Below are 20471 nucleotides of genomic sequence, written 5' to 3' on the forward strand. Positions count from 1 at the left end.
RGAGCCCTGRMACAGGTGGCGCATAGAGATTGTGGAGTTTCCTCTGGAGATACTCAAAATCCGCCTGTATGCAACCCTGTCTAACATGCTCTAGGTGACCCTGCTGAGCAGGGAGGTTGGACTAGATGATCTCCGGAGGTCCCTTCCAACCTTACTGATTCTATGATTCTATGAATTTAGTTTGAATGCTAAATAGAATTTTACTAAAAGGAAAAATAGGAGTGTGGAGTTGTTTGCCAGGCTGGAGCATCAGCTGCAGCACTGGATTTGAAAATGAACTGTGTCACTACTAGCAATTTTCATTGTTGTTTCTTGCTCTTTTCTGGTGTTCAGTTTTGTGTCGTGACCCACGACTAATCTAATAAAGATGATTCACTCACAGTATCCAAATTTCATTTCACCAGCAGGATGCTCTAGCAGACACTTTTTGAGGCACTTTAAGAAACGTGCACTGCAGAAACAGTATTCTGTATCCAGTATTCTTGTATCTGTTGCTTTTAACCCTTTCACTTTCTCTCTGTTCTGTGCAGTGAGCCAAATCTACTAGTCCGTGCCTGTAACCAGCTAGGTCAGTTCTTGCAGCACCGAGAAACTAATTTGCGTTACCTAGCACTGGAAAGCATGTGCACGCTTGCCAGCTCTGAATTCTCACATGAGGCTGTGAAAACACACATAGAAACAGTTATCAATGCATTGAAGGTAAATATTAAGTGTACAGTCTGTTTTGAGTCTCTTCCTCGTGTCTCCCTTCCCTCCTCGCCCCATTTAGGCTAATAATACTTGGGGACCAAATTAGTTATTTTTAGAAGTTTGCTGTAGTGTTTCTTTAATTCTGCAAAACTATGCTTGCTTGTAACAATAAAAGTTAACTGTGATTTACTTCTGCAGATTACTGGTGGATCTGATACTTGTAGTTCAGGCTCCAAAATGTTACACAAGTCATAAACTGGAGACTGAGGGCAAATGAGTCTTTCAAAAGAAGACTCATTCAAACATGAACAGAAATTCAAAACAAAGAATATTCAGGAAAACTTGGTCCTATTGCTGTCTCTGCCGAAATAAAAACTGACATTACCCCTTCACTATAGCAGCTTGTGAGAAGCAGTGGAGGAGGTGATCAGCTTCCCCTACAGAATCTTAATTTTTTTCAAAAGTCAAGAAACTATAAAGCTGCAGCTCCAGCAGAAATTGAAACAGGAATTCTGATTTGTACCTGTTTTTGTTTGGCAGTGTAAAATGCTTCAGTGTTTACATGTAATATTTCCTTCCAAGCCCATACTGCAGCATATTAATACATGCTTTAAGGTTAGATATATTTATCTGTTGCATTTTAGCTGAGCTTCTATCARTTTGAGGCAAGCTCAGTGCTAAAGCTGCAGGTAGTTAATTGCCCATCGACCTGATGAGTTTGGCTGTCTTGGCTGGTTCTTAATGCGTTTGAAAAGTGGCACAGGTTATCCTATGTATAGTGCACCACAAGCTCATTAACCCTTGGAGTGCAATAGCAGAGTTCTGTGCAAACTCCTCCATACTCTCGGCACTTGCCTGGATTTGAATGTGTATAATGTGTAAACAAAGTCTCGAGGTCTGATTTTAAGATTAAATACTATGTAAAACCAGTAAGACTTCTGAGTCTCCCGTAACCTCTCCCTAAGTGACTGAAAGTGGAAATAACATGAGAAACTTGTAGCTCATGTCCACGGTATATCAAAGCTTTAACAACTTAATTCTGCAGCTGAAAGCTTATTAAAGGCATTTGTCTTAAATTTGACTATGAATAATAAAATGTGAAAGCTTAATCTTTTCAGCAAGTTGCACATGTTTTCCAAATAAAGGTGAAATCATCTTGACCTTCTGCTCTGTGCGCCTTTACAGACTGAAAGGGATGTGAGTGTACGACAGAGAGCTGTAGATCTTCTGTATGCTATGTGTGACCGAAGCAATGCTCAACAGATTGTGGCTGAAATGCTGAATTATTTGGAGACTGCTGATTATTCCATTAGAGAAGAAATTGTGAGTTACTTGTACTTCCTTACTTTTTTGTATCTGGCTTTGGCACCATATGGGATACAGAGTAGTCTGTGATGATTCTTTGAAGGTGGCTTAAAAAAAAGTGAAACTTCATGAAGGCTGTATCTATTAGTTTAACCTAATAAAAACCACTTGAGGAATTTTTAGAAGTAACTTTGGTCTTGGACCATTGCATAGCAACGCTGAAGTGAACTTTATTAGTGCTTGAGCAAATACAATCTCTAGTTCTATCAAGTTGTGTCTAGACAGCTATTTTTGTTTCAAAACCTGCTGTGATAAATACTTATTTTTGTATGTAGATTTTAAACTGTGCTGTGAGAACATTCCCCTATTCAGAGGATTCCCAAGAACTCTACCTTGTATGATGAGGTAGAAGAGAGGAATATTTTCTACCTTTTTCTACTCCCAGTAGAAAAAGCATAGAAGAATAAATACAGAGTGAGTGACATTCCAAGAAGTGTAGCAATAGTCTATTTACAGTAATTATTTAGTTAGGACTAAGGTGCTAAAAGTTCTTGATCAGATAAACTAACATAGAATAGAAAGTTACTTGATTTACTTACACGGTTTTGTTGCTATTGGCAGCCTACACTGGCTTTGCAGAGAACATGACTCATCCTGTTAATTTACTACTCCTAAAAGTATTGGCTAGTACAGATACAACCCAGTCCAAATGATGTGGTAGTCTCTTCCTATTGCTGAGCCTTTGCTTCATGATATATGAATCTTGATGTGATCTGAAATGACAACTATTTTGGTGACTCTGGCTTATCTCTACTACCTTGAACATCCAATTTTTTGAAGAGTTCTTCAAACTCCTACTTAGTGCTGTCTTGATGGTTTAAATGCTTTTATAGCAAAGAGTATTTTTCCAATAGCTTGTTCTTAATTACTTAATTAACCTGTGGCTCTTCAACTGTGTAGTGCTTGCAGTACACTCTAATGCACCCCTTATGTGCCTGACAGCAAGCACTTTCTGGCCCAGTGGCAATATTCATTTATCTTAGCCTTGGGAACAAGTGAGCCAGCAGAGAGAGATGAAAAAGGTGTTTCTGAGTTGCTGTGAGGCTTCACTGGATATATAAATGTGAATCTTGATTCACAGCTTTTAGAATCAAGAAGATTGACTAGCTTCTGCTGTCTTGTCTTCTGTATTTTTTCAGGTTCTGAAAGTTGCAATTTTAGCTGAAAAGTATGCAGTGGATTACACCTGGTATGTGGATACAATCTTGAATCTGATTCGGATCGCTGGTGACTATGTCAGTGAAGAAGTATGGTACCGTGTTATTCAGATTGTCATTAACAGGGATGATGTTCAAGGGTATGCAGCAAAGACTGTTTTTGAGGTGAGAATAACTCTTCTGTGTTTGTTTTCCAAACAGTGTGGAAATTAAGCAAATGCCATGTAGTCAGGCAGCTGTGCAAGCTTCCTCATGTTAGGAAGGAATAAAAATTTGCTTGTGAATTGTTTCAAGAAAATTATTTTGGAGGGAGGATGGGTTGTGCTTTAAAACTTTTTTTTTTTTATTGCCACATTGAAAAAGCTGAGGTTTTTTAGCAAATAGCTTAGTAAGGGAACTATGTTACTTGGAGAATTACTGAAACAAGATAAAAACAGGAGGCTTTTGCAAGCTTTCTAGTTTTCTGGGCCGTAGGAATCCAAACAGTCAAGATACTGTAGAAGGATCACCAAATTATGTGCCCATTCCTGCTGTGCAGGGTCTCATACAACTGGAATTTGAACTATTAAGGGAGACTTTTCCAAATGGTTGACCTTATTGCTCTGACTCTGCTTGGGTTCCTCGTTTGGACTCTCTGCTGTCTTGATCTCCTTTTCTGAATGCTTAAGCTGACTCTCAGAACTCATTCCTGCTGTGGATGTCTTCATGCTTAAAAAGGCAAAATTTACGTTTTGGACAACTTCAGCACATTCCTGGAAGAATCAAATTAAACATATTGACACACTTCTGACTCTCCTGAGGATGTTAAGAAATGGTTGTATCTGTCCTCAGAAGCCCACAGCGCTGCTAGGTGGACTTTAAGAATACTCTTGGGTTAGTAATAGTTTTGTTAGATATGACTTAGCTGGGTTAATCTTTGTATATTTTCTATAAAAATCTCCACCATGTCTGTGGCATAAGTGGCTCTCTACGTCCTAGACCTATGATCTGCTGTTCTAGGAAAGTAGACCAGGAAACTGGGCATTGAACTAACACATGAAGTAGCTCTTCTTGACATACTACAGATCAATGACCAGCTATTAATGTATTCTTACAGGCCCTTCAAGCTCCAGCATGCCATGAGAATCTTGTAAAAGTAGGTGGCTACATTTTGGGAGAATTTGGAAATCTGATAGCAGGTGATCCAAGGTCAAGGTAAAATGCCTTTTAAAGACAACTGCTTGAAATATGCAGTTGGAATAGTAATACCTATTTGTAAAGAATTACTGTCTGTTTACTATTCTTAAAAGCTCATAAACAAATAATTTGGCACTTGATAGTAATGCATTAAGAATTACCATCTCTATGAAAACTGAGCAAATGACTTTTCCCCCTTATCTTTTTAAGTCCTCTCATCCAGTTCAACTTGCTACACTCCAAATTTCATCTGTGCAGCGTTCCTACCCGTGCTCTGCTTCTGTCTACCTACATCAAGTTTGTGAACCTGTTTCCAGAAATCAAAACTACAATTCAAGATGTATTGCGCAGTGACAGTCAGCTGAAGAATGCTGATGTTGAGCTGCAGCAGAGAGCTGTTGAGTATCTGAGGCTCAGTACCATTGCCAGTACTGATATCTTGGTAGGTATAGAGATTTTTTCTTCATTATTATTATTCTGTTATGGAGAATTCCTTAACTACATGAACATCAAATCTAATTCTGGACCTTCTGTCGATGAATAAAACTCAATTAAACCTTAGCTGATTGCTTAAAATCTTCATTCAAATTAAGGATCCGCAAATTGGCTGCTTTATTTTTTATGTATTGACTTTAGCTGCAGCCATCTTTGACTTAGAGCTTAAAAAGATCAAAGTTGTTATTGCTCTTGTGGAAAAGTCAGAGTTAGTGCATGTTAATTTGGGCATGGTGAAAGCTGGCATAGTACAAAACCCTACAGTATTTGTACACTGAAAGGCTGGTGTGTTAGATTCTGATGACTTTTACATAATTGTATGTTCTTCTGTAGTGTGCTCACCAGGTAGCTGTAACTTTGAAATTAGAGCTAGCTGACAGCTGCAGTTAATGCAGAGGCCTGTGTCCCTGGACAGGTCAGGTTACTAAAGTGCTGAACTCTGGCTTGAGAGAAACCTGTGTGCTAAGGGAGAAGCCTTGCCGTGGGCATTGTAGTGGTCAAGTGACATGCGTACTGTCTTTAAAGATTAACTGAGGCTTTTAGTAAAGCATATGAAGCTGGAGTTCTTGCCTCAATGCAAGTGAGCTGTCAAAGTCTGGAAGTAGATGATAATTGCTTAAAAAAAAATGCACGCTACTACTATGTGCTTGTGGAACCTGTAAGATGTCAACACTGAGTATTACATAAAGAGAATAGTATGAGAGCTGTGTTGGTGGTTTGTATACTAGTACAATATTTGTTTTTCAGAGATTTGACTAGTGTTTCAAAAATGGAATTACTGGCTCGCCCTTTCAAAGTCTGAAATTTCTTTTCCCTTTGTGAGTCACTGACCTAGTTATTTTGGATCATTTAGCTCTGCAATGATTGAAAAGTTCCACCAATATATCACGCAGTATATTAGGATTTTTCTTCAAATTAAACATGGCCAAAATAAACTGATTTTAAAACAGTAGTGCTAATGGCATCTCTGAGTATTGCAAAGGAAATATGTCAAAGGGTTCTTTAAGCTATGCTAAAGTGAATACATGACTCAAGACTAAATGACAGTATAAGTCTGCCACTTAATTCTTAGATTTTTGTTAATAATTAGTCAAAACGTGTGTAGGCTATTCCCGAAAATCCGCCTGTAGGTTGGTGGGCAGGAAACTTGCAACTCCCTGTACAGAAATGTTTTGTCCCCAGAAGTTCCAAACTGTGTTTTAACTTGATGTTTTCAGGTCTGGCCAGAGCATATCACCCTCGGTCTTGCGACTAGTAATAAATGTTTAGGCCTGAGTAGGCCCTAGTCTGAGTAGTATTCAGTGGCTCCAGCCTAGGTCTGCTTTACTTAAGAACCTTCAGTTCTGTTATGATCCAAACTTGGTGGTGGTGTTGTGTGTTGTGTTTAGGTGTGGGGTTTTTTTTTAATAGCACTTTACTAGAGAGGTAATCTGCAAAAAAAACTAGTTTGGTAATCACTTCCTTTAAGAAGACTGTTTTCAAGATTATGCTCTGTGTATCTTCAAGGATAGGTCTGTTCTCTGTGGAAGGTATCATGAAGAAGGTGAAAGAGGAGGAATGGCATTCCTGGGAGCTCACCAATCAGAAAGTAAACTTCAGAAAGTTTTGAATGATTTCTTTTTAAACATAAATGTACTCTACCACTGTACAGCAGACTGTAGTGGCTTTCTGTATAGGTAGTTATTTCTACTCTTGACTGAACATCATGCAGTGTATAAGCATGTTTCTCTTCAAAGACTGGAAAGTTCATTTGGCTTTCTTTGTTAATGTAACTAATATTACTACTTCTGTGATAAGGCTACAGTGCTAGAAGAAATGCCACCCTTCCCAGAGAGGGAATCTTCTATTTTGGCTAAGCTCAAGAAGAAGAAGGGTCCTGGCACAGTTACTGACTTGGAAGAGATCAAAAAGGAGAGGAGCTCTGATATGAATGGAAGTGCTGAACCTGCCTCTGTCAATGCCAGTGCTGTTGTGAGTTTAAAAACTTCTTATGTTTCAGTAGTTCACAAGATGTGGAAGTGAAGAGGGAATTATTTCCTTAAAGTGACTTCAAACTTTTGGTGTTAAAACTATGGATGTTTGCCCTGAAGTATCTGGGAAATCCATAGCTGCTTCCCCTGCATGCTTGTATTCAACTTTCCTTTGGAAAACTTACCCACAGTGTAAATAGGGAAGAATTGTCTGCAGTATGCAGAGGGATTTGTTTATGTTTTGTACTTTGAGAAATGTTGCTGCAACCATAGAAATGGGAATATCCTTGCTCTGGTTAAATTGCAGTGAAGGTGAGGTGCTAAAATTAGCATGTTTAAAAGAAGCAACTTGAATTTCCAAGCATTAGTGTTCTTCTGCCTCTTCTAATGTGATATCTATTTTTGCATCTTTGTTTCACTAGAACTGAACATTTCTTTACTTAATGTGGGTGCCCATAAATTATAATGATGAAGTTATATAAGCTTAGCTGACACAATAGTTTGAGTTCTGTTATGGTAGACAATGCCACTATCTTGTTTGTTGAGCTTAAACTTCTCACTTTGTCAATTAAGGCTAGTAGGATGAATCACTATCCTAACATAATACTTAAATAATAATTCCAATTTTAATAACAAAGATAACTTATTACAGTTGAGATGTAGTAGTGGATTGCTTAAGAGGAAGTGCTTTGGCACATTCCATACACATTTTTTTTTTTTTTAAACGTAATCCTTTAACCTTGCCACTGCAGTATCTAGGAGTATTTGTGCTGCTTATTTGTCACTTAAGTGCAACATTTTTGAACAGTTGGAAATCCTTTTCACTAGAGAAGAGACGTGGGTTTTTTTGCATGCCAAGCTGACTGGGGTGACTAGTATTTTAAATTGTGGGATGCCTTAATAGCTTCACTTTCAGTAAGTTAATAGCAGCATAAGAAAGTCTACTACATTACTTTCAGTGCCTTTGTGACCCTTTCTTACATGCCAAGAATATTTGAACGATTCTTACTGACTGGCTTCTGAAATCTTAGGGAATTTTTGGTTATCCTGCATCAAATTCAGTCTTTGGTGTACATGATAACTTTGAGTTGACTTACATTTGGATGAGCTGCTTAACAGACATGACAGCTTTATTATGGGCCTAAAATTTTATTCTTTTATCTTGAAACTTATTTTAGCATATCTGGCATGTGGTAGACTTAATATCTAATGCATGAACACTCTGGCTACTACTAATCTGTGCTTTGTTCTTGTGTGCGCTCAGGAGTCACATACATGAAGCCTCTGATGGTGCATGATTCTGTGCCATGGCTACTTGATTTGCTTCACTTAATCTTCAGGGTCTTGCCTTTACTGCTTGTAGTCTAAATTAACTACAGGCTGTGTTTGCTTGTTGTTTTGTTTTCTCTCTGGTTAGGTTTTGCAGTGCTTCTAAGACTTGTCAAACTCTGAAACCCTCAGGACTAAACTGATGGTCAGCTTAAGATGCTGTGTGATGTTTTGGGCAAGTTTAGCTCAGTTGGTTAGAGTGTGGTGCTGCTAATGCCAACGTCAAGGGTTCAGTCCCCCTACGGGGCTATGCCGAGGGTTGGACTAGATGACCTCCAGAGATCCTGTCCAACCTTACCACTCTATGATTCTTATGTAAAGGCAGTGCTGAACTCTTCAGGAAAGAAAAGGAACATGTTAAACTTTTAATTTCTCTTGATTTCCACAGAATCAGAATCCACGTGTACAGGTTTTGTTTTTAATTAATTACTAGGTGATGATAACTCAATTCAAAGGGGAGGGGGAAGGAACCTGTTAATGACTTAAATTGAAGCATAAGGTGGTAGTTGTATTTACGAAGCCTTCCTTTGTCTGCCCAGACCTTGATGGGGGAGGGAAGCACTTTTCCAGAAACACCTGAGCTATGGCAAAGACAGCTCTGTTTTAGTCTTTTTGTAGTTCAACTCTGAAGTGTCTTGTCTTCCCTAGTCTACTCCTTCTCCATCTGCGGATCTGCTGGGTCTGGGTGCAGCCCCTCTCACCAATTCAGCTCCCCCACCTGCCTCTAGTGGTAGCCTGCTCGTGGACGTATTTTCAGATTCGGCTTCTGCAGTTGCACCTCTTGCTCCTGGTTCTGATGACAACTTTGCAAGGTAATTGAAAATGAGACACTCTAAGGACCCTAGGGAAATATTTGCCTGTGTGTTTTTTTTTTTTTTTTKTTTTTTTTTAAAAAAAAAGGATTAGAGAAGAGATTACATCTAATGAATAACTTCCAGTTTTCTTCCAGCTACTTGATTGCATTCCTGGGTGGTAGTTGTGGAGCATAAGGGGTGTTCTTGAACTCTTTATGCTGGATATGCTGTCTTTATTGAATACTTCTGTTCATGCAAAACTGAGTCTGTAGTAGTCAGCCTGAGGATATTAGCCACACAGTCTTGCTTAGTTCTCTTGCTGGTTTTGCTGCTTTGTTAAATTAAGCTGCTCGTGCATCTCAGTAATACATGCTAAACTTTGGGGTTGTCTGCCCCAACATAAATACATTGTTCTTGTACATCGTATCTTGTTTTCATAAAGTGTTCTTGCATCGCGTCACTTATGGCAAACTTGCACTGGAACAGTGGGTTGGGTTGTTCCTTGCTGTGTATTCAGAAATATTGTGTCTCAGTTTCAAGGAATGCTGATGTTGCTCTGCTACTGTCTGACAGATGGGTCTGAAAAGAAAAAAATGGTTTTCGTTTTTGGGAGAGGGAGATTTGATTAAAACTATCTTCCTACTTACATTCCCAACTGTAGTATCAGACATAGGGTGTCATTAATCCTTTGAATATTAAATAGCCTGTAGCTATACTCAAATGTACCTTGGCTAAAATTTTGGAAGTAAATAAAATAAGATGACAGTGTCTTTCAAAATCTATCTTATTACTGGCCAAAGAGCATAATATTAATATTATCACATGATGTGATGATGCACTTGCAGGGCATCCTAACATGAGAGGCATAATTTAGTGAAACTAACGGCCAGGACCATGTTGCCTTTCATCAAAGTTTTATACAAGGCCAAGCACTGTTGCAGGTTTGCAGTGATTAAAACATGATCCTACATTTCTCTTGAAAAGCAGTAAGTGATGTTTAATTGTGCTATGCTGTACCAAAATTTTAAGAAGCTATGCAAGCTTCTTAAAGCTTTGTTTAAAAAAAATATCATAAATTTTTTAAAACCAGGCTAGTAGTTTCATAAGAAAGTTACTTAAACTGAGATTCCTCTTGCTGCAGAGGAAAGTTGAGCATTGTCCAACCTTGAACCTTTCTGCATAAGGTGAAACACTCCTTCAGCACTATTGCAAAGTTGCCTTCTATAGTTTCCTGCTTCTTTTTTTTAGTGCTGTTGTCACTTCTGCTTCTAATCTGTTACTTGGCTTAGTCATACACCATGTGCCCTTGTACTGTTGCCTACGCTTGAAATATTTGTGGGTTTCTTTTTAAGAACAGACTGTGCAATAATCATTAGAAATTCAATTAATGTTGATGAAGTCTGTTTTCAAAATGCAGGTTTGTAGTGGTTAATACACGCCTCCATTTATGGTTTCAAACTAAACTGTCACAAATAGTTAAATGCCTAAAAGGAATTGATTGCTTAAGAGATATAAACTTAAGCTGCTGAACATCTTCAGCATCTCCTGTCTTCAGGAGGAATTCCTGGTTCCTAATAGTCATGGAGTGGGGTGGGGGAAAGAAAAGGAGGAAAATAATCACTTAATGCCTAAAACCTTTCCAGGTGTTCTCAACTAGGGCAGCTAATAAACTTCTCATGCAATAAATTCTCACAAGTGCCACTTTTGAGGAAGGAGGTAAAGGAAATAACTAAGCACTAAGCTGTCTTTACTAACTCCTGCTATCTCTGTCGCTACCGCCTTTCTTCCTTTGTGCTGCCTGAACTAGCCCTGACCTGGCTTCATCTGAGGTAGTTTCTGAGGAACCAGCTGATACTGTGCATGATGCTGATGAGCTTTTTCACAAGTAAGCAACACTAAAACCTTGCAAGGCTGGGCAAATTCCAGAATATAGTTACAAAGAAAAACTATAGAGTGCATTAAGTTAATGCTAGCAAAATTGGGCAGAAACATATATATGTGCATATATTGTCAGACTTCTTGTGACCAGAACATTTCTGTAGATGCTGTATGTTATGACACGCTCGTGAGTCAACAGCTTAGAGTTGCCTGTTAAGAGTCAGTGCTATCACATACTACTCTAAAATGAGACATTTATGGCAACTCTAGCTGTATGTTAAGCTTTGCAACTATTGGCAAATACAGACAACTGTTTTAAAAGGGTAAGAATTTACCAAAAGTACTGATATTTGCAAGCATGTTTTTGTGTAGTGCCATGTATGAAAAAGGCTAATATTCATTGACCACCTCTTCTGCTTTTAAGTGAATGGTAGGAAGACTGAAGTACCTGCAGAATGGGCTTGCTCTCTCAAAATAAAAAAACACAACTGTCAAGTCAACATATGTGATACAGAATTGATACAGAATTGATACAGAATTGATGAAACAAGGGGGTCTTTTGTGTTTAAACAGTCAGAGCTTCAAACTTTCAATTTTGCACCAGCCTAGTGAATTCCAGAAGTTGCCAAAAATAAGAATAGTCTGTTGCCTAGTCCTTCTTAGTGTGTGTCTATAGCATATTGTGGCTTCCTCTGTAGTTTCTCAGGTATCCTATTGAATAGCAACTCAGTTATTTTAGTGTTCTACAATTGATGGATTTAATTGTAAAATGTATTCATCTTTTAACTCTGCAATTTTCTGCAAAGGCCTCTCTCGCAGACTGATGCACTTTAGGTTAACCAGTCTTCATCCTCTGTATAAACCCTGAATTTTGTGGTTCTGAACTCTTAAGTTGTTTCAATTAAAATGCGTGTTGCCTGTTTTTTGTCTAGGTTTGTGTGTAAAAATAATGGAGTCCTATTTGAAAATCAGTTGCTGCAAATTGGACTGAAATCTGAATTTCGACAGAACCTGGGTAAGAGTTTTCAGGCAGAGTGGTTAGCTATTTGCGCATCAACTTCAACATCAACATGATATTTAGCATAAGGCTGACTTTTTCATCTGCTTTAAAAGATGAGTCTGATTTCAAGCCTAACTGTCTTAAGATCTTCTCTGTTTGTGGATTCTGTGTGGGTTCTTGTTTTCTTTAACTTTTCAGCTGCTTTTGGTAGCTGAGATGAAATGGGAGTGTGGGTGGTACTGTGCGTTGTAGTTCTTACTGCCTTGTCATAAGGCTGATACAGCCTGGGTTATAAGTGACCTTTCTCTTGAGAGTGTCTGTTTTACAGTAGAGCTTTTTGTAACCATATGGTATAGAATATATTTCAAGCAGACTTCTGCCAAAATAAATTAATGCACAGGGCACTGAAAGTGTCTAGTAAAGAGTTGAGAATAGAACATAAGCCAGAACAAGAAGTACTTGCTTCTCTCCTGCATCACTTTTAGTACCACAATAACATTTTTATATCAAAAAAATAAGTGATTGAAAGACTTCCATGGATTATTTTAGCACCTGTGCGACAACTGCAGTGGGAAAGCTCTGATGATTTGCTTTCATGTTACTTCATTTTGAGTTGTGAATATCCCAGCAAGATAGAGCAGAAGTATTACATATAACTATAGTGCTTAACATTTTAACTGGAAGTAGGTTAAATCTTGAAGTATACATTGAAGGCCTCTTAGTGAAGGTCCCTATGGGTTGATCTATTAGGTTATACATACTGTATGAGTGTATACATGTGTGTGTATATAAATACTGTGTGATATATTAAAAATACATATGCCATGTCTGTTCTTGGATGAATAATTTATGCTTTCTCTTTAAGTTATTTCAAAGAAAGGTAGAAAGGCAATGTGTTAGGTCCTTGAACCACATAGTGCAATGTAATTGCCTGTGATATACCTAAACTTCTAATGCCTTTACACTCTTTTTCTTTTTAATAGGACGTATGTTCATATTCTATGGTAATAAGACATCAACGCAGTTCCTGAATTTTACTCCAACAGTAATCTGCTCAGATGACCTTCAGTCAAATATCCTTAAATGCAATAGTGTCTGTTTATTCTTTGGTTTTGTGCTGTATGCAGCACAAAAGTGCAATATAGCTGCCAGATCAAGGTTTGATGTCCTCAAACAAAAGAAATGAACAATTTGCTGAATAACTTAAATATTTTGTAGAAAAAAACACATCTTTAAGCAGAAACAGATTTTTGAGCTGTGGTTACTGGGGGGTTACTGGGAGAGCTTTAACTGCTGAACTCAGGATATATTATTCTGAATAAATATGTAACATAACTCTGTAGCTTTGTCCACTGATGTGAAGTAGCAGAGTTATAGGTATGATGTCCTTCTAGTCCTGCATTAGCAGATAACTTCTGATTTGAAAGGGAGGTAGAGGAACGTGTGTGCAGAAGCATACCGATACCTTAAAATAAGCTCTTTTGTGTGTGTATGTGCATGTTTTACACTTAACTGATGGTATTGACAATTTAAGATTTCTGGGAGAGCATGCAATCTAGCTTGTTTGACTCAAAGCATCACTGTAACATTTGGATCAAAATAAGATAGCACTGGGGTTTTATTTTACAGTTTGGGCCTTAATACCATTTTGATGGCATCTTTTTTTTAAGGATATTCCTATAACTAGAAATTTGGTGGAACTTTTGCTTTTTGATGTGTCAACGGAAAAAATATTTCACTGTATAAGAGTGAGCTTTGGATTTTCAGTAGCAGAGAACCAGCAGATGCAATGTTAATTCCTTTATGTAATTTGCCAGTAGAAATTGGTATTTTTAAGCTATTAGTTCATTGATTGGTTTTCTTAATTCCATCTCATGCCTGAATCTTCAGACAAAACCTGTTGACCCTACAGTGGATGGAGGTGCACAGGTGCAGCAAGTTGTGAACATTGAGTGTGTGTCAGACTTTATGGAAGCACCAATCCTAAACATTCAGTTCAGGTAAAACAGTATTTTAAAGCCACTGAATTAATTACCTAAATGTTTAAGTTGGCCTGGGCCTCTGACTGAAGTGTAGAATAGATGCACAAAATCAAAAGTTGTCTTGGGCAGATGACTTTCCTGAAAACTTGATCTAACAAAGCTTTAAACTACTGAGGTAGGGAAGGAAGCAACTTTTGGAACAGTAACTTTAAAACTGAAAATCTTATCAAGAAGAGCTTCTATCTCCACTGTCTGTATAAGAGTGATCTTCCTGTTTGATGAAGAAACCTTGAAACCTTGACAGGAATATATGTCATAGATTAATCTCTCTTCTAGAGATGAACATCTCTTAAATAATAATAAACCCTGGAATGAAGAGTACACACAGCCAAAAACAGACTCTTATGTCCACACAATGGCAGCCTTTTGGAAAGACTCATGTTTGCAGTCCTGATTTCTGGACTATGTTCTGTTGCTCTAGCCTAAACTGGAGGCTTTTTTAATTGGTGCATGTTCACAAGACTATCTCTTTGCCTCCTTGCTGGGTGCTAACTAGAGGGATAAGTGACTGTGTTAAGACTGAGTGACATCCTCATAAGAAGTTCTACCAATTCAGTACCTTACTATTCATCCTCAATTGTTTGTTTGATATACTCTGAGACTGCTGACAGTTTGTACTACATGCCCCACGTTCTATCTTTTTTGCATGCAGGTATGGCGGAACATTTCAAAATCTTTCGGTGAAGTTACCCATCACACTGAATAAGTTTTTTCAGCCTACAGAGATGTCTTCTCAAGACTTTTTCCAGCGTTGGAAGCAACTGAGCAAGTAAGACCCTGCTTATGCTTAGACTTGGGGCTTTTGGAGTGGATCAAAGAGGAAAAAGACTTACTGTGAATGCAGCTAGTGCAGCGCCCCATTCTGTACTTAACCTGTAGGTTAGAACCTCCCCCAATTCAAGTAGTACAGATAGCTGTTAAACGATATTGTGAATTACACGATACGCCAAAATATTCATTTGTGCTTTTTCTTGCAGTCCTAAACAAGAAGTACAGAATATCTTTAAAGCAAAACACCCAATGGATGCAGAGATCACTAAGGCAAAGGTGGGTAGTAGCATGGTATTTAGTATAAAGGTAGTGGTATAAGCAGACCTTGCCTGACTTGGTCTTTGTGGCAGTTGGCTCATGCTATCAAACAGTAAGTGTATGTGGTGTAACTGGCCCTTGGCAGGCTGGGTTGGATGGACTATTTCTCAGTATGGCTTGAGTCAGATAGTCTTTAACAGCAGCTGGAAACTGCTGGAAAAGGAATATGTGAATTCCATGCTTAAGGCTTAAAGTATCTTTGCTAGACTTTGTACTATATTTGTGCTAATTTCAAAAGAAAAGATAGTATTGAGACTCTTCTGCTGAAGACAGTTAGCTTTATGAATAGAGATAATGAGTAAAGCAGGGAAATTTGTATCATAATTAAATGCGAGAATTAAGTCACATCAAAATTTTCTCAATTGTTTTCCAGTAGAATCTTATTTCAGGAGCAGCTTAATAGCAGGAGTCACTCTGTCCTTTTAAAAAGGTTCCTATTGTAATAAAATTGGTATTGGGTAGCTGCTAGAGTTCTTTAATTTCTTGAACACTTCAAGTAAAAACTAAGGAGCCTGCTATTTGACTTGCTATTTGGTTGTGGCTGTGCTGGCGTAGACAGTCGATTCCATTAATGATCAAGGTTACTTGATGCTGCTGTCCTTCGGTTATTACATCTAAAAAATTTTCTGGGTTTCTTTTGGTAGATAATTGGCTTTGGATCTGCCCTGCTTGAGGAGGTAGATCCCAACCCTGCTAACTTTGTTGGTGCTGGTATCATACATACAAAAACTACTCAGATTGGATGCTTGCTGCGTCTTGAACCCAACCTGCAGGCACAGGTATCTGTTCTGTATCTACAGCTTAAGTATAAGTTCTTGTTTGCACTAAAGAATGTATATATGCAAAAATCTGTAAGATGTTTTAGAATCACTATTGTAATAGCTAATTATGACTGCAGACTAACAAGGCGATTAAATATTAGCAGCCAGTCCTGGCTTAGCTTGCTAAGCTACTTTTCAATAGTAATCCTTTTCCAGGTTGTCAGGGGTCACAGTGTTATTGTAGACTGTCCACAATGCCATCTTCGCTTGAAGGTTGGAAACATTTAGGTTTTTCCTTTTATGCACCTTGGGCAAGATTAAATACAATTGTATGTCATATTAAATTAATAGAAGACTGCTTTGGCTGAAAGAAAACATTAGCACATGGACACAAAGCTGATAAGATTCTTTTGTCTGACTCAAAGCCTCTTGATAGAGCTTTTGTCTTAAGCTCATTGAGGCTGTCTTGTCTCATGGTAGTAACCATTTGTCTTTAAAAATAAGCTTTGGGTGATGGGTCTCCTGTTTTCTGATCAAGTAGTGGTAAAGAGTCTTTGGACTATTCAAGAACACTTTCTTCCCTTAAAGGCAAAAACAAATTCACAGCTGTTAAAAGCTGTGAAATAGAAGAACAATGTTTGTTTCTATTTTTCCAACAAGAAATTAAAGACTTACTCCATCCTTTATTTTAAGAGTTGTATTACTTGCTAGCCAGCTGATTTTGAATGTTTTAACTTGAGGTCGTTCCTACCAAATCTAGCAAAGCTAAGTGGTGACTGGTTATTTGTGCAGTTCGTTTAACATCAAACTATATGTAAAAATAATATTTTATGTTTTTTTCCAGATGTATAGGCTCACACTACGAACAAGTAAAGAAGCTGTATCTCAGAGATTATGTGAACTGCTGTCAGAACAATTTTAATATTAACCATGTCATTGTTTTGTTTTTCCATTTATATCATTGTTATCATACTGCAAATAAATGTCTTGTACATCACTGTCTGAGTACTGCAATGTTAACAAATACCAGCTCCCTGCCTTAATAGGACTTGCCCCTTGTTTGAAATTAAGACTATAAAATGCACAGTATGGGGAAGTGGCTTTTTATATTAAAAATGGCTTTTGTGTCCATTACACAAAGGATGGGAGAGCTGTCTTTGTGCTCCATTTTGCAGAGGTCAGGCTTTTAAATGTATTAAAGGGAAACTAATTAGATGTGATACTRAGGTTTTCAACTGGAAATGGCTAGTAACATTCTGCCTTAGTGCCTTTAATAGGTACTCCCTTTGCTCTGAGCTAGAAGAAACCAACATAATGCAGCTCAGTTAGATTAATTTGGATGTTACTATAAAGCTAAAATGACTGAGAGCAATGAAGTCAAGAGTCACCTTATTGTTGCATGGCTTCTGTTTTAACCGAATTTGTCAAAGTTTTGAAAACATTACCACAAGCTTTGGATTGGATGAAAGGGGCAGATTACAAGATATATTTGAATCTGGTTTTAAGTGAGCGCTTACGCTGAATGTCACTTTGTTGTTGCATGTGGAAAAATGCCACAGGATCAAGCTCTTAAATTAATGATCTTGTAATCCTTTACACCTTTTCTTCCAGTTTTTGAAAAGTGGATGCAACACAAAGGCTATTCTTAATCTTTCTGCTCATCTCGATGAGATGAGCTTCTGTGGTGGGGCGGTGAACCAGTACACTTGTTCATTGTTAGTCAAAAAGAGGTTAAAAAGTCTGTTCTAGGGTTTCTGTTTCCATCAGAGTTAGCAAATAGCAGTCCTGATGATGTGATGTAACTAGATGCAGAGAGAATGGGTTCTGATCACTGTGGTATTGTATAAAAATAGAGGGAAGAAACAGGCCCTTAAAGGCTGCAAGGCATGCACTTTTTTTGCAGACACAAATCTAATTTTAAACATTTTTTTTCCCCAGTGTATAGTTATGACAGAACTCAGTTGGTTGAATAGCTGATACCTGAACAATTTCTTGTCTGTCAGTGGTGATAAAAATATCCAGCATGATGTAGGAGGTTTGTGTTGGTTTCTTCTAGATCAAGAGTAGAAAGGCTGAAAATGTTCAGCTTTTACAGTGGCTTTTACAACCAAAGCCGTTGTAGCTTGTTCCATATCAGCTAGCAAACTCTTTGCAGCTTCTCTGCAGAAATAATTGGACATAACTTTGGTGACATCATTCAAGCTTTCAGATGCCCCAAAGGCTACTAAAGCAAGGCAGGTGAGGCACAGCAGTTAAACTGTGGACAGTTATCAGCAAGGTGGCGCTGGTCAGGGTGAACCAAGTCAGCTGCTGCGCACATTAAAAGTGAATCTCATATCAAGACTCCCTGAAGGTTATTTAAAGGAAGCTTGTGACTGTCTCACAATGCATACAGCCAAGTTTGTCCATGCAATGAAGATTTGAAATAMTAGTGATGAAGTTGAAACTGCACGTTTGAATGAGGCTCCTGTCATGCTGCCCAGTGCCCTCTGGGGAGAGGAGTCTATGTGGCTGCATGTGCCTTGCTCCCCCCACCCTGTGCTTAGAGTTAAGTGATAGAACTGGATGATTCTCATTTGATTCAGTTTAGGGCCAGTGATCACACTTGAATGCCAGTGAAAAGTGAGGAACAAAGCTTTTTGCTCCAGCAGCAGTTGGTAATTATGGATGTTATAACTGAAAGTTTGTCTGTAGACTAGAGCATTCTGAAAGTTTTCTTGAGCAATTGGCCATTGGGTAGCCTTTCTATTAGCTAATCAAAGCTCATCACAAAAATTCTTTGAAAAATCTTTGAGAACTTCCTGCAGTCAGCTTGGGCAGTTGTAAAAAATGCTACTGAACTACCTTGTTTTTTGTCTTTTGGGCGCAGTAGGTCCCTTTACTAGTCCTATGATCTTGTCCCGTACTATTAACTGCTGTGTTGGACATCTGATATGCTGAACTAAGCTCTGCAAAAGGGAGTTTTAGCAGGGACAGGGGAAAGCTGCTATTTTGTCTTTTTTCAAATCATGATGTACATCTGTCCCTCTGAAAACATTGTGCCCTCATTAAAGAACACCTTGAGACACGCTGTACTACTTTATTTCTCTTAGCTTTGGTTCAAGCTATGCTAAAATGTGCATTAAACATCAAGGAGGGGGGAAAGGGTAAGTGTCTTTTGCGTGGTGGCTGTATTAAGCTTATGACTGTTCACATTTTGTGTTAGATGATGTCAGCTCAGTGAAGCCATGGGCAGAACAGTGAACAAACTAAGGACAAATACTTGATGAATTTGTGTGTGTGAATGATGGTTGACTTACCAAAGTGATGTATCCTTTCAAGCAGACAAAGTAACTTTCTGCAGTAAACAGTGTTATTGTTTTAAAGTACAGTATTTTCAGGCGTTGACATGTGAAAATAACTGAATAGCAAGACAGATAGCATATGTGCATTCTTGACCTACACTCCAGTATGTAACACTTATGGTGATTGTCTTATTTGTATAAAACAAAAGTTCTGTCAAATTAAGTGGAGAATTTTCATATAGAAGACTATATATTAGACAATATATTCATCAGAACATGTGAAGATTAAATAAAGATTAGAACAGWAATCAGATTGTCCTTTTTTGTCTGGGGGAGTGGGAGCATAAAGAACTTGGAACGGTTGATTTGTGCAAAGTGTAATGTTATAAAACAAAAACTTTGCACGTAATGTGAAAATTTTTGTTGCAGATGACTGTTGGATTGTGTTCAGTTCAGTCTTACTTGGTCCGCGGGCTTCTCGTCTCCCACAGARTTAGTTTTTAATTGTCACATGTTATAACTTAAAATTCTAATGTTTCTTTATAGGAAGAAAGACTTTCTATTGTCTATAACACCAAGTATACCAGCAGCGTATGCTACAATAAACAGGTGTAACTCAACAGAATACCTTTGTGTACCTTCACAATTGCTCTATTTACACTTGCTCTTTGGATGTCYGTTTATTTCAAGACAGCAGTTTTGTTACTGTTTTTGTTGATCTACAAGGAGCAAATGCCYATTTACATGGCCTCTCATGTGTTACCTTCCATGTTACTGCATTTGAACAGCTGAGTAAGGCAGAGTCCATAAAGTCTGCACTGATATACATAGACAGGATTTAGGAAGAGTTGGGTGTCCTTRTAAAAGAAAACTGGAAGAGTAACTGAACACTTAAGTAACTTGACTCAAACTTTACTTTTAGGCTTGATTCTTAGAACTCCTTTAAAACTTTTTTTTTTTTTAATAATCCCTAGGCACTATGAGCTTTTATAATTTCACATAACTTTTTCTCAAATTAATTGCAAACAGAAATTGCTTGTGTGAACTACCTGTCTTCTGTTAAACTTGCCATCTGGTCCTGGTAATTATTTTGGACTCTTAGTTTGCAGGGCATTTTTCTGCAACAGGTGTACCACTTTATCCAGAAGTCAGTACACACCTATGTTAATGGCATTTTTGAAAGTGTTAATTGAATTCATAACCTTCCACCACACTGGGGGTGCATTTAGAAACCRCACTGCCGTGAGCTCTTTGGTTCACATAGCACCTTGCTTTCTAATAGCAGCTGTGTGCTGATGATGACAAAAGGAAGCATAGAATCTGCTTTCAAAGAGAAGGGAAGAGCACAGCTCATGTGCCTCTACTCCCCATTTGTGTAGTACTGGGCTACTCTACAGCTTCTAGGTCAACTGTAGTGAACTTTACAGACTATTTTCAGTTA

At 38.0% G+C, this 20471-nt stretch overlaps 1 protein-coding gene across 4 annotated transcripts in view; it reads left to right on the forward strand.

The window, feature by feature from the left end:
* Positions 1-19338, forward strand: part of AP2A2 (adaptor related protein complex 2 subunit alpha 2) — a 53204-nt gene extending 33866 nt beyond the window's left edge. For 2 of the 4 annotated variants that reach the window (XM_085298509.1, XM_085298511.1), the window contains exons 9-23: positions 531-699; positions 1876-2013; positions 3195-3377; positions 4309-4406; positions 4599-4830; positions 6681-6854; positions 8831-8994; positions 10784-10861; positions 11787-11869; positions 12838-12927; positions 13731-13854; positions 14549-14665; positions 14874-14943; positions 15630-15764; positions 16591-19338. In XM_085298509.1, the coding sequence (XP_085154635.1) occupies positions 531-699; positions 1876-2013; positions 3195-3377; positions 4309-4406; positions 4599-4830; positions 6681-6854; positions 8831-8994; positions 10784-10861; positions 11787-11869; positions 12838-12927; positions 13731-13854; positions 14549-14665; positions 14874-14943; positions 15630-15764; positions 16591-16668 (1933 nt within the window). In that variant the 3' untranslated portion in view covers positions 16669-19338. The remainder of the gene's footprint in view (positions 1-530; positions 700-1875; positions 2014-3194; positions 3378-4308; positions 4407-4598; positions 4831-6680; positions 6855-8830; positions 8995-10783; positions 10862-11786; positions 11870-12837; positions 12928-13730; positions 13855-14548; positions 14666-14873; positions 14944-15629; positions 15765-16590) is intronic. The other 2 variants (XM_085298507.1, XM_085298508.1) reach the window with 1 other exon arrangement.
* The last annotated feature ends 1133 nt before the right edge of the window (positions 19339-20471 follow it).

The sequence above is a fragment of the Rhea americana genome, unplaced genomic scaffold, assembly GCF_003343005.1.
Source record: "Rhea americana isolate MKP2758 unplaced genomic scaffold, rheAme1 scaffold_139, whole genome shotgun sequence".
Lineage (NCBI taxonomy): Eukaryota > Metazoa > Chordata > Aves > Rheiformes > Rheidae > Rhea > Rhea americana.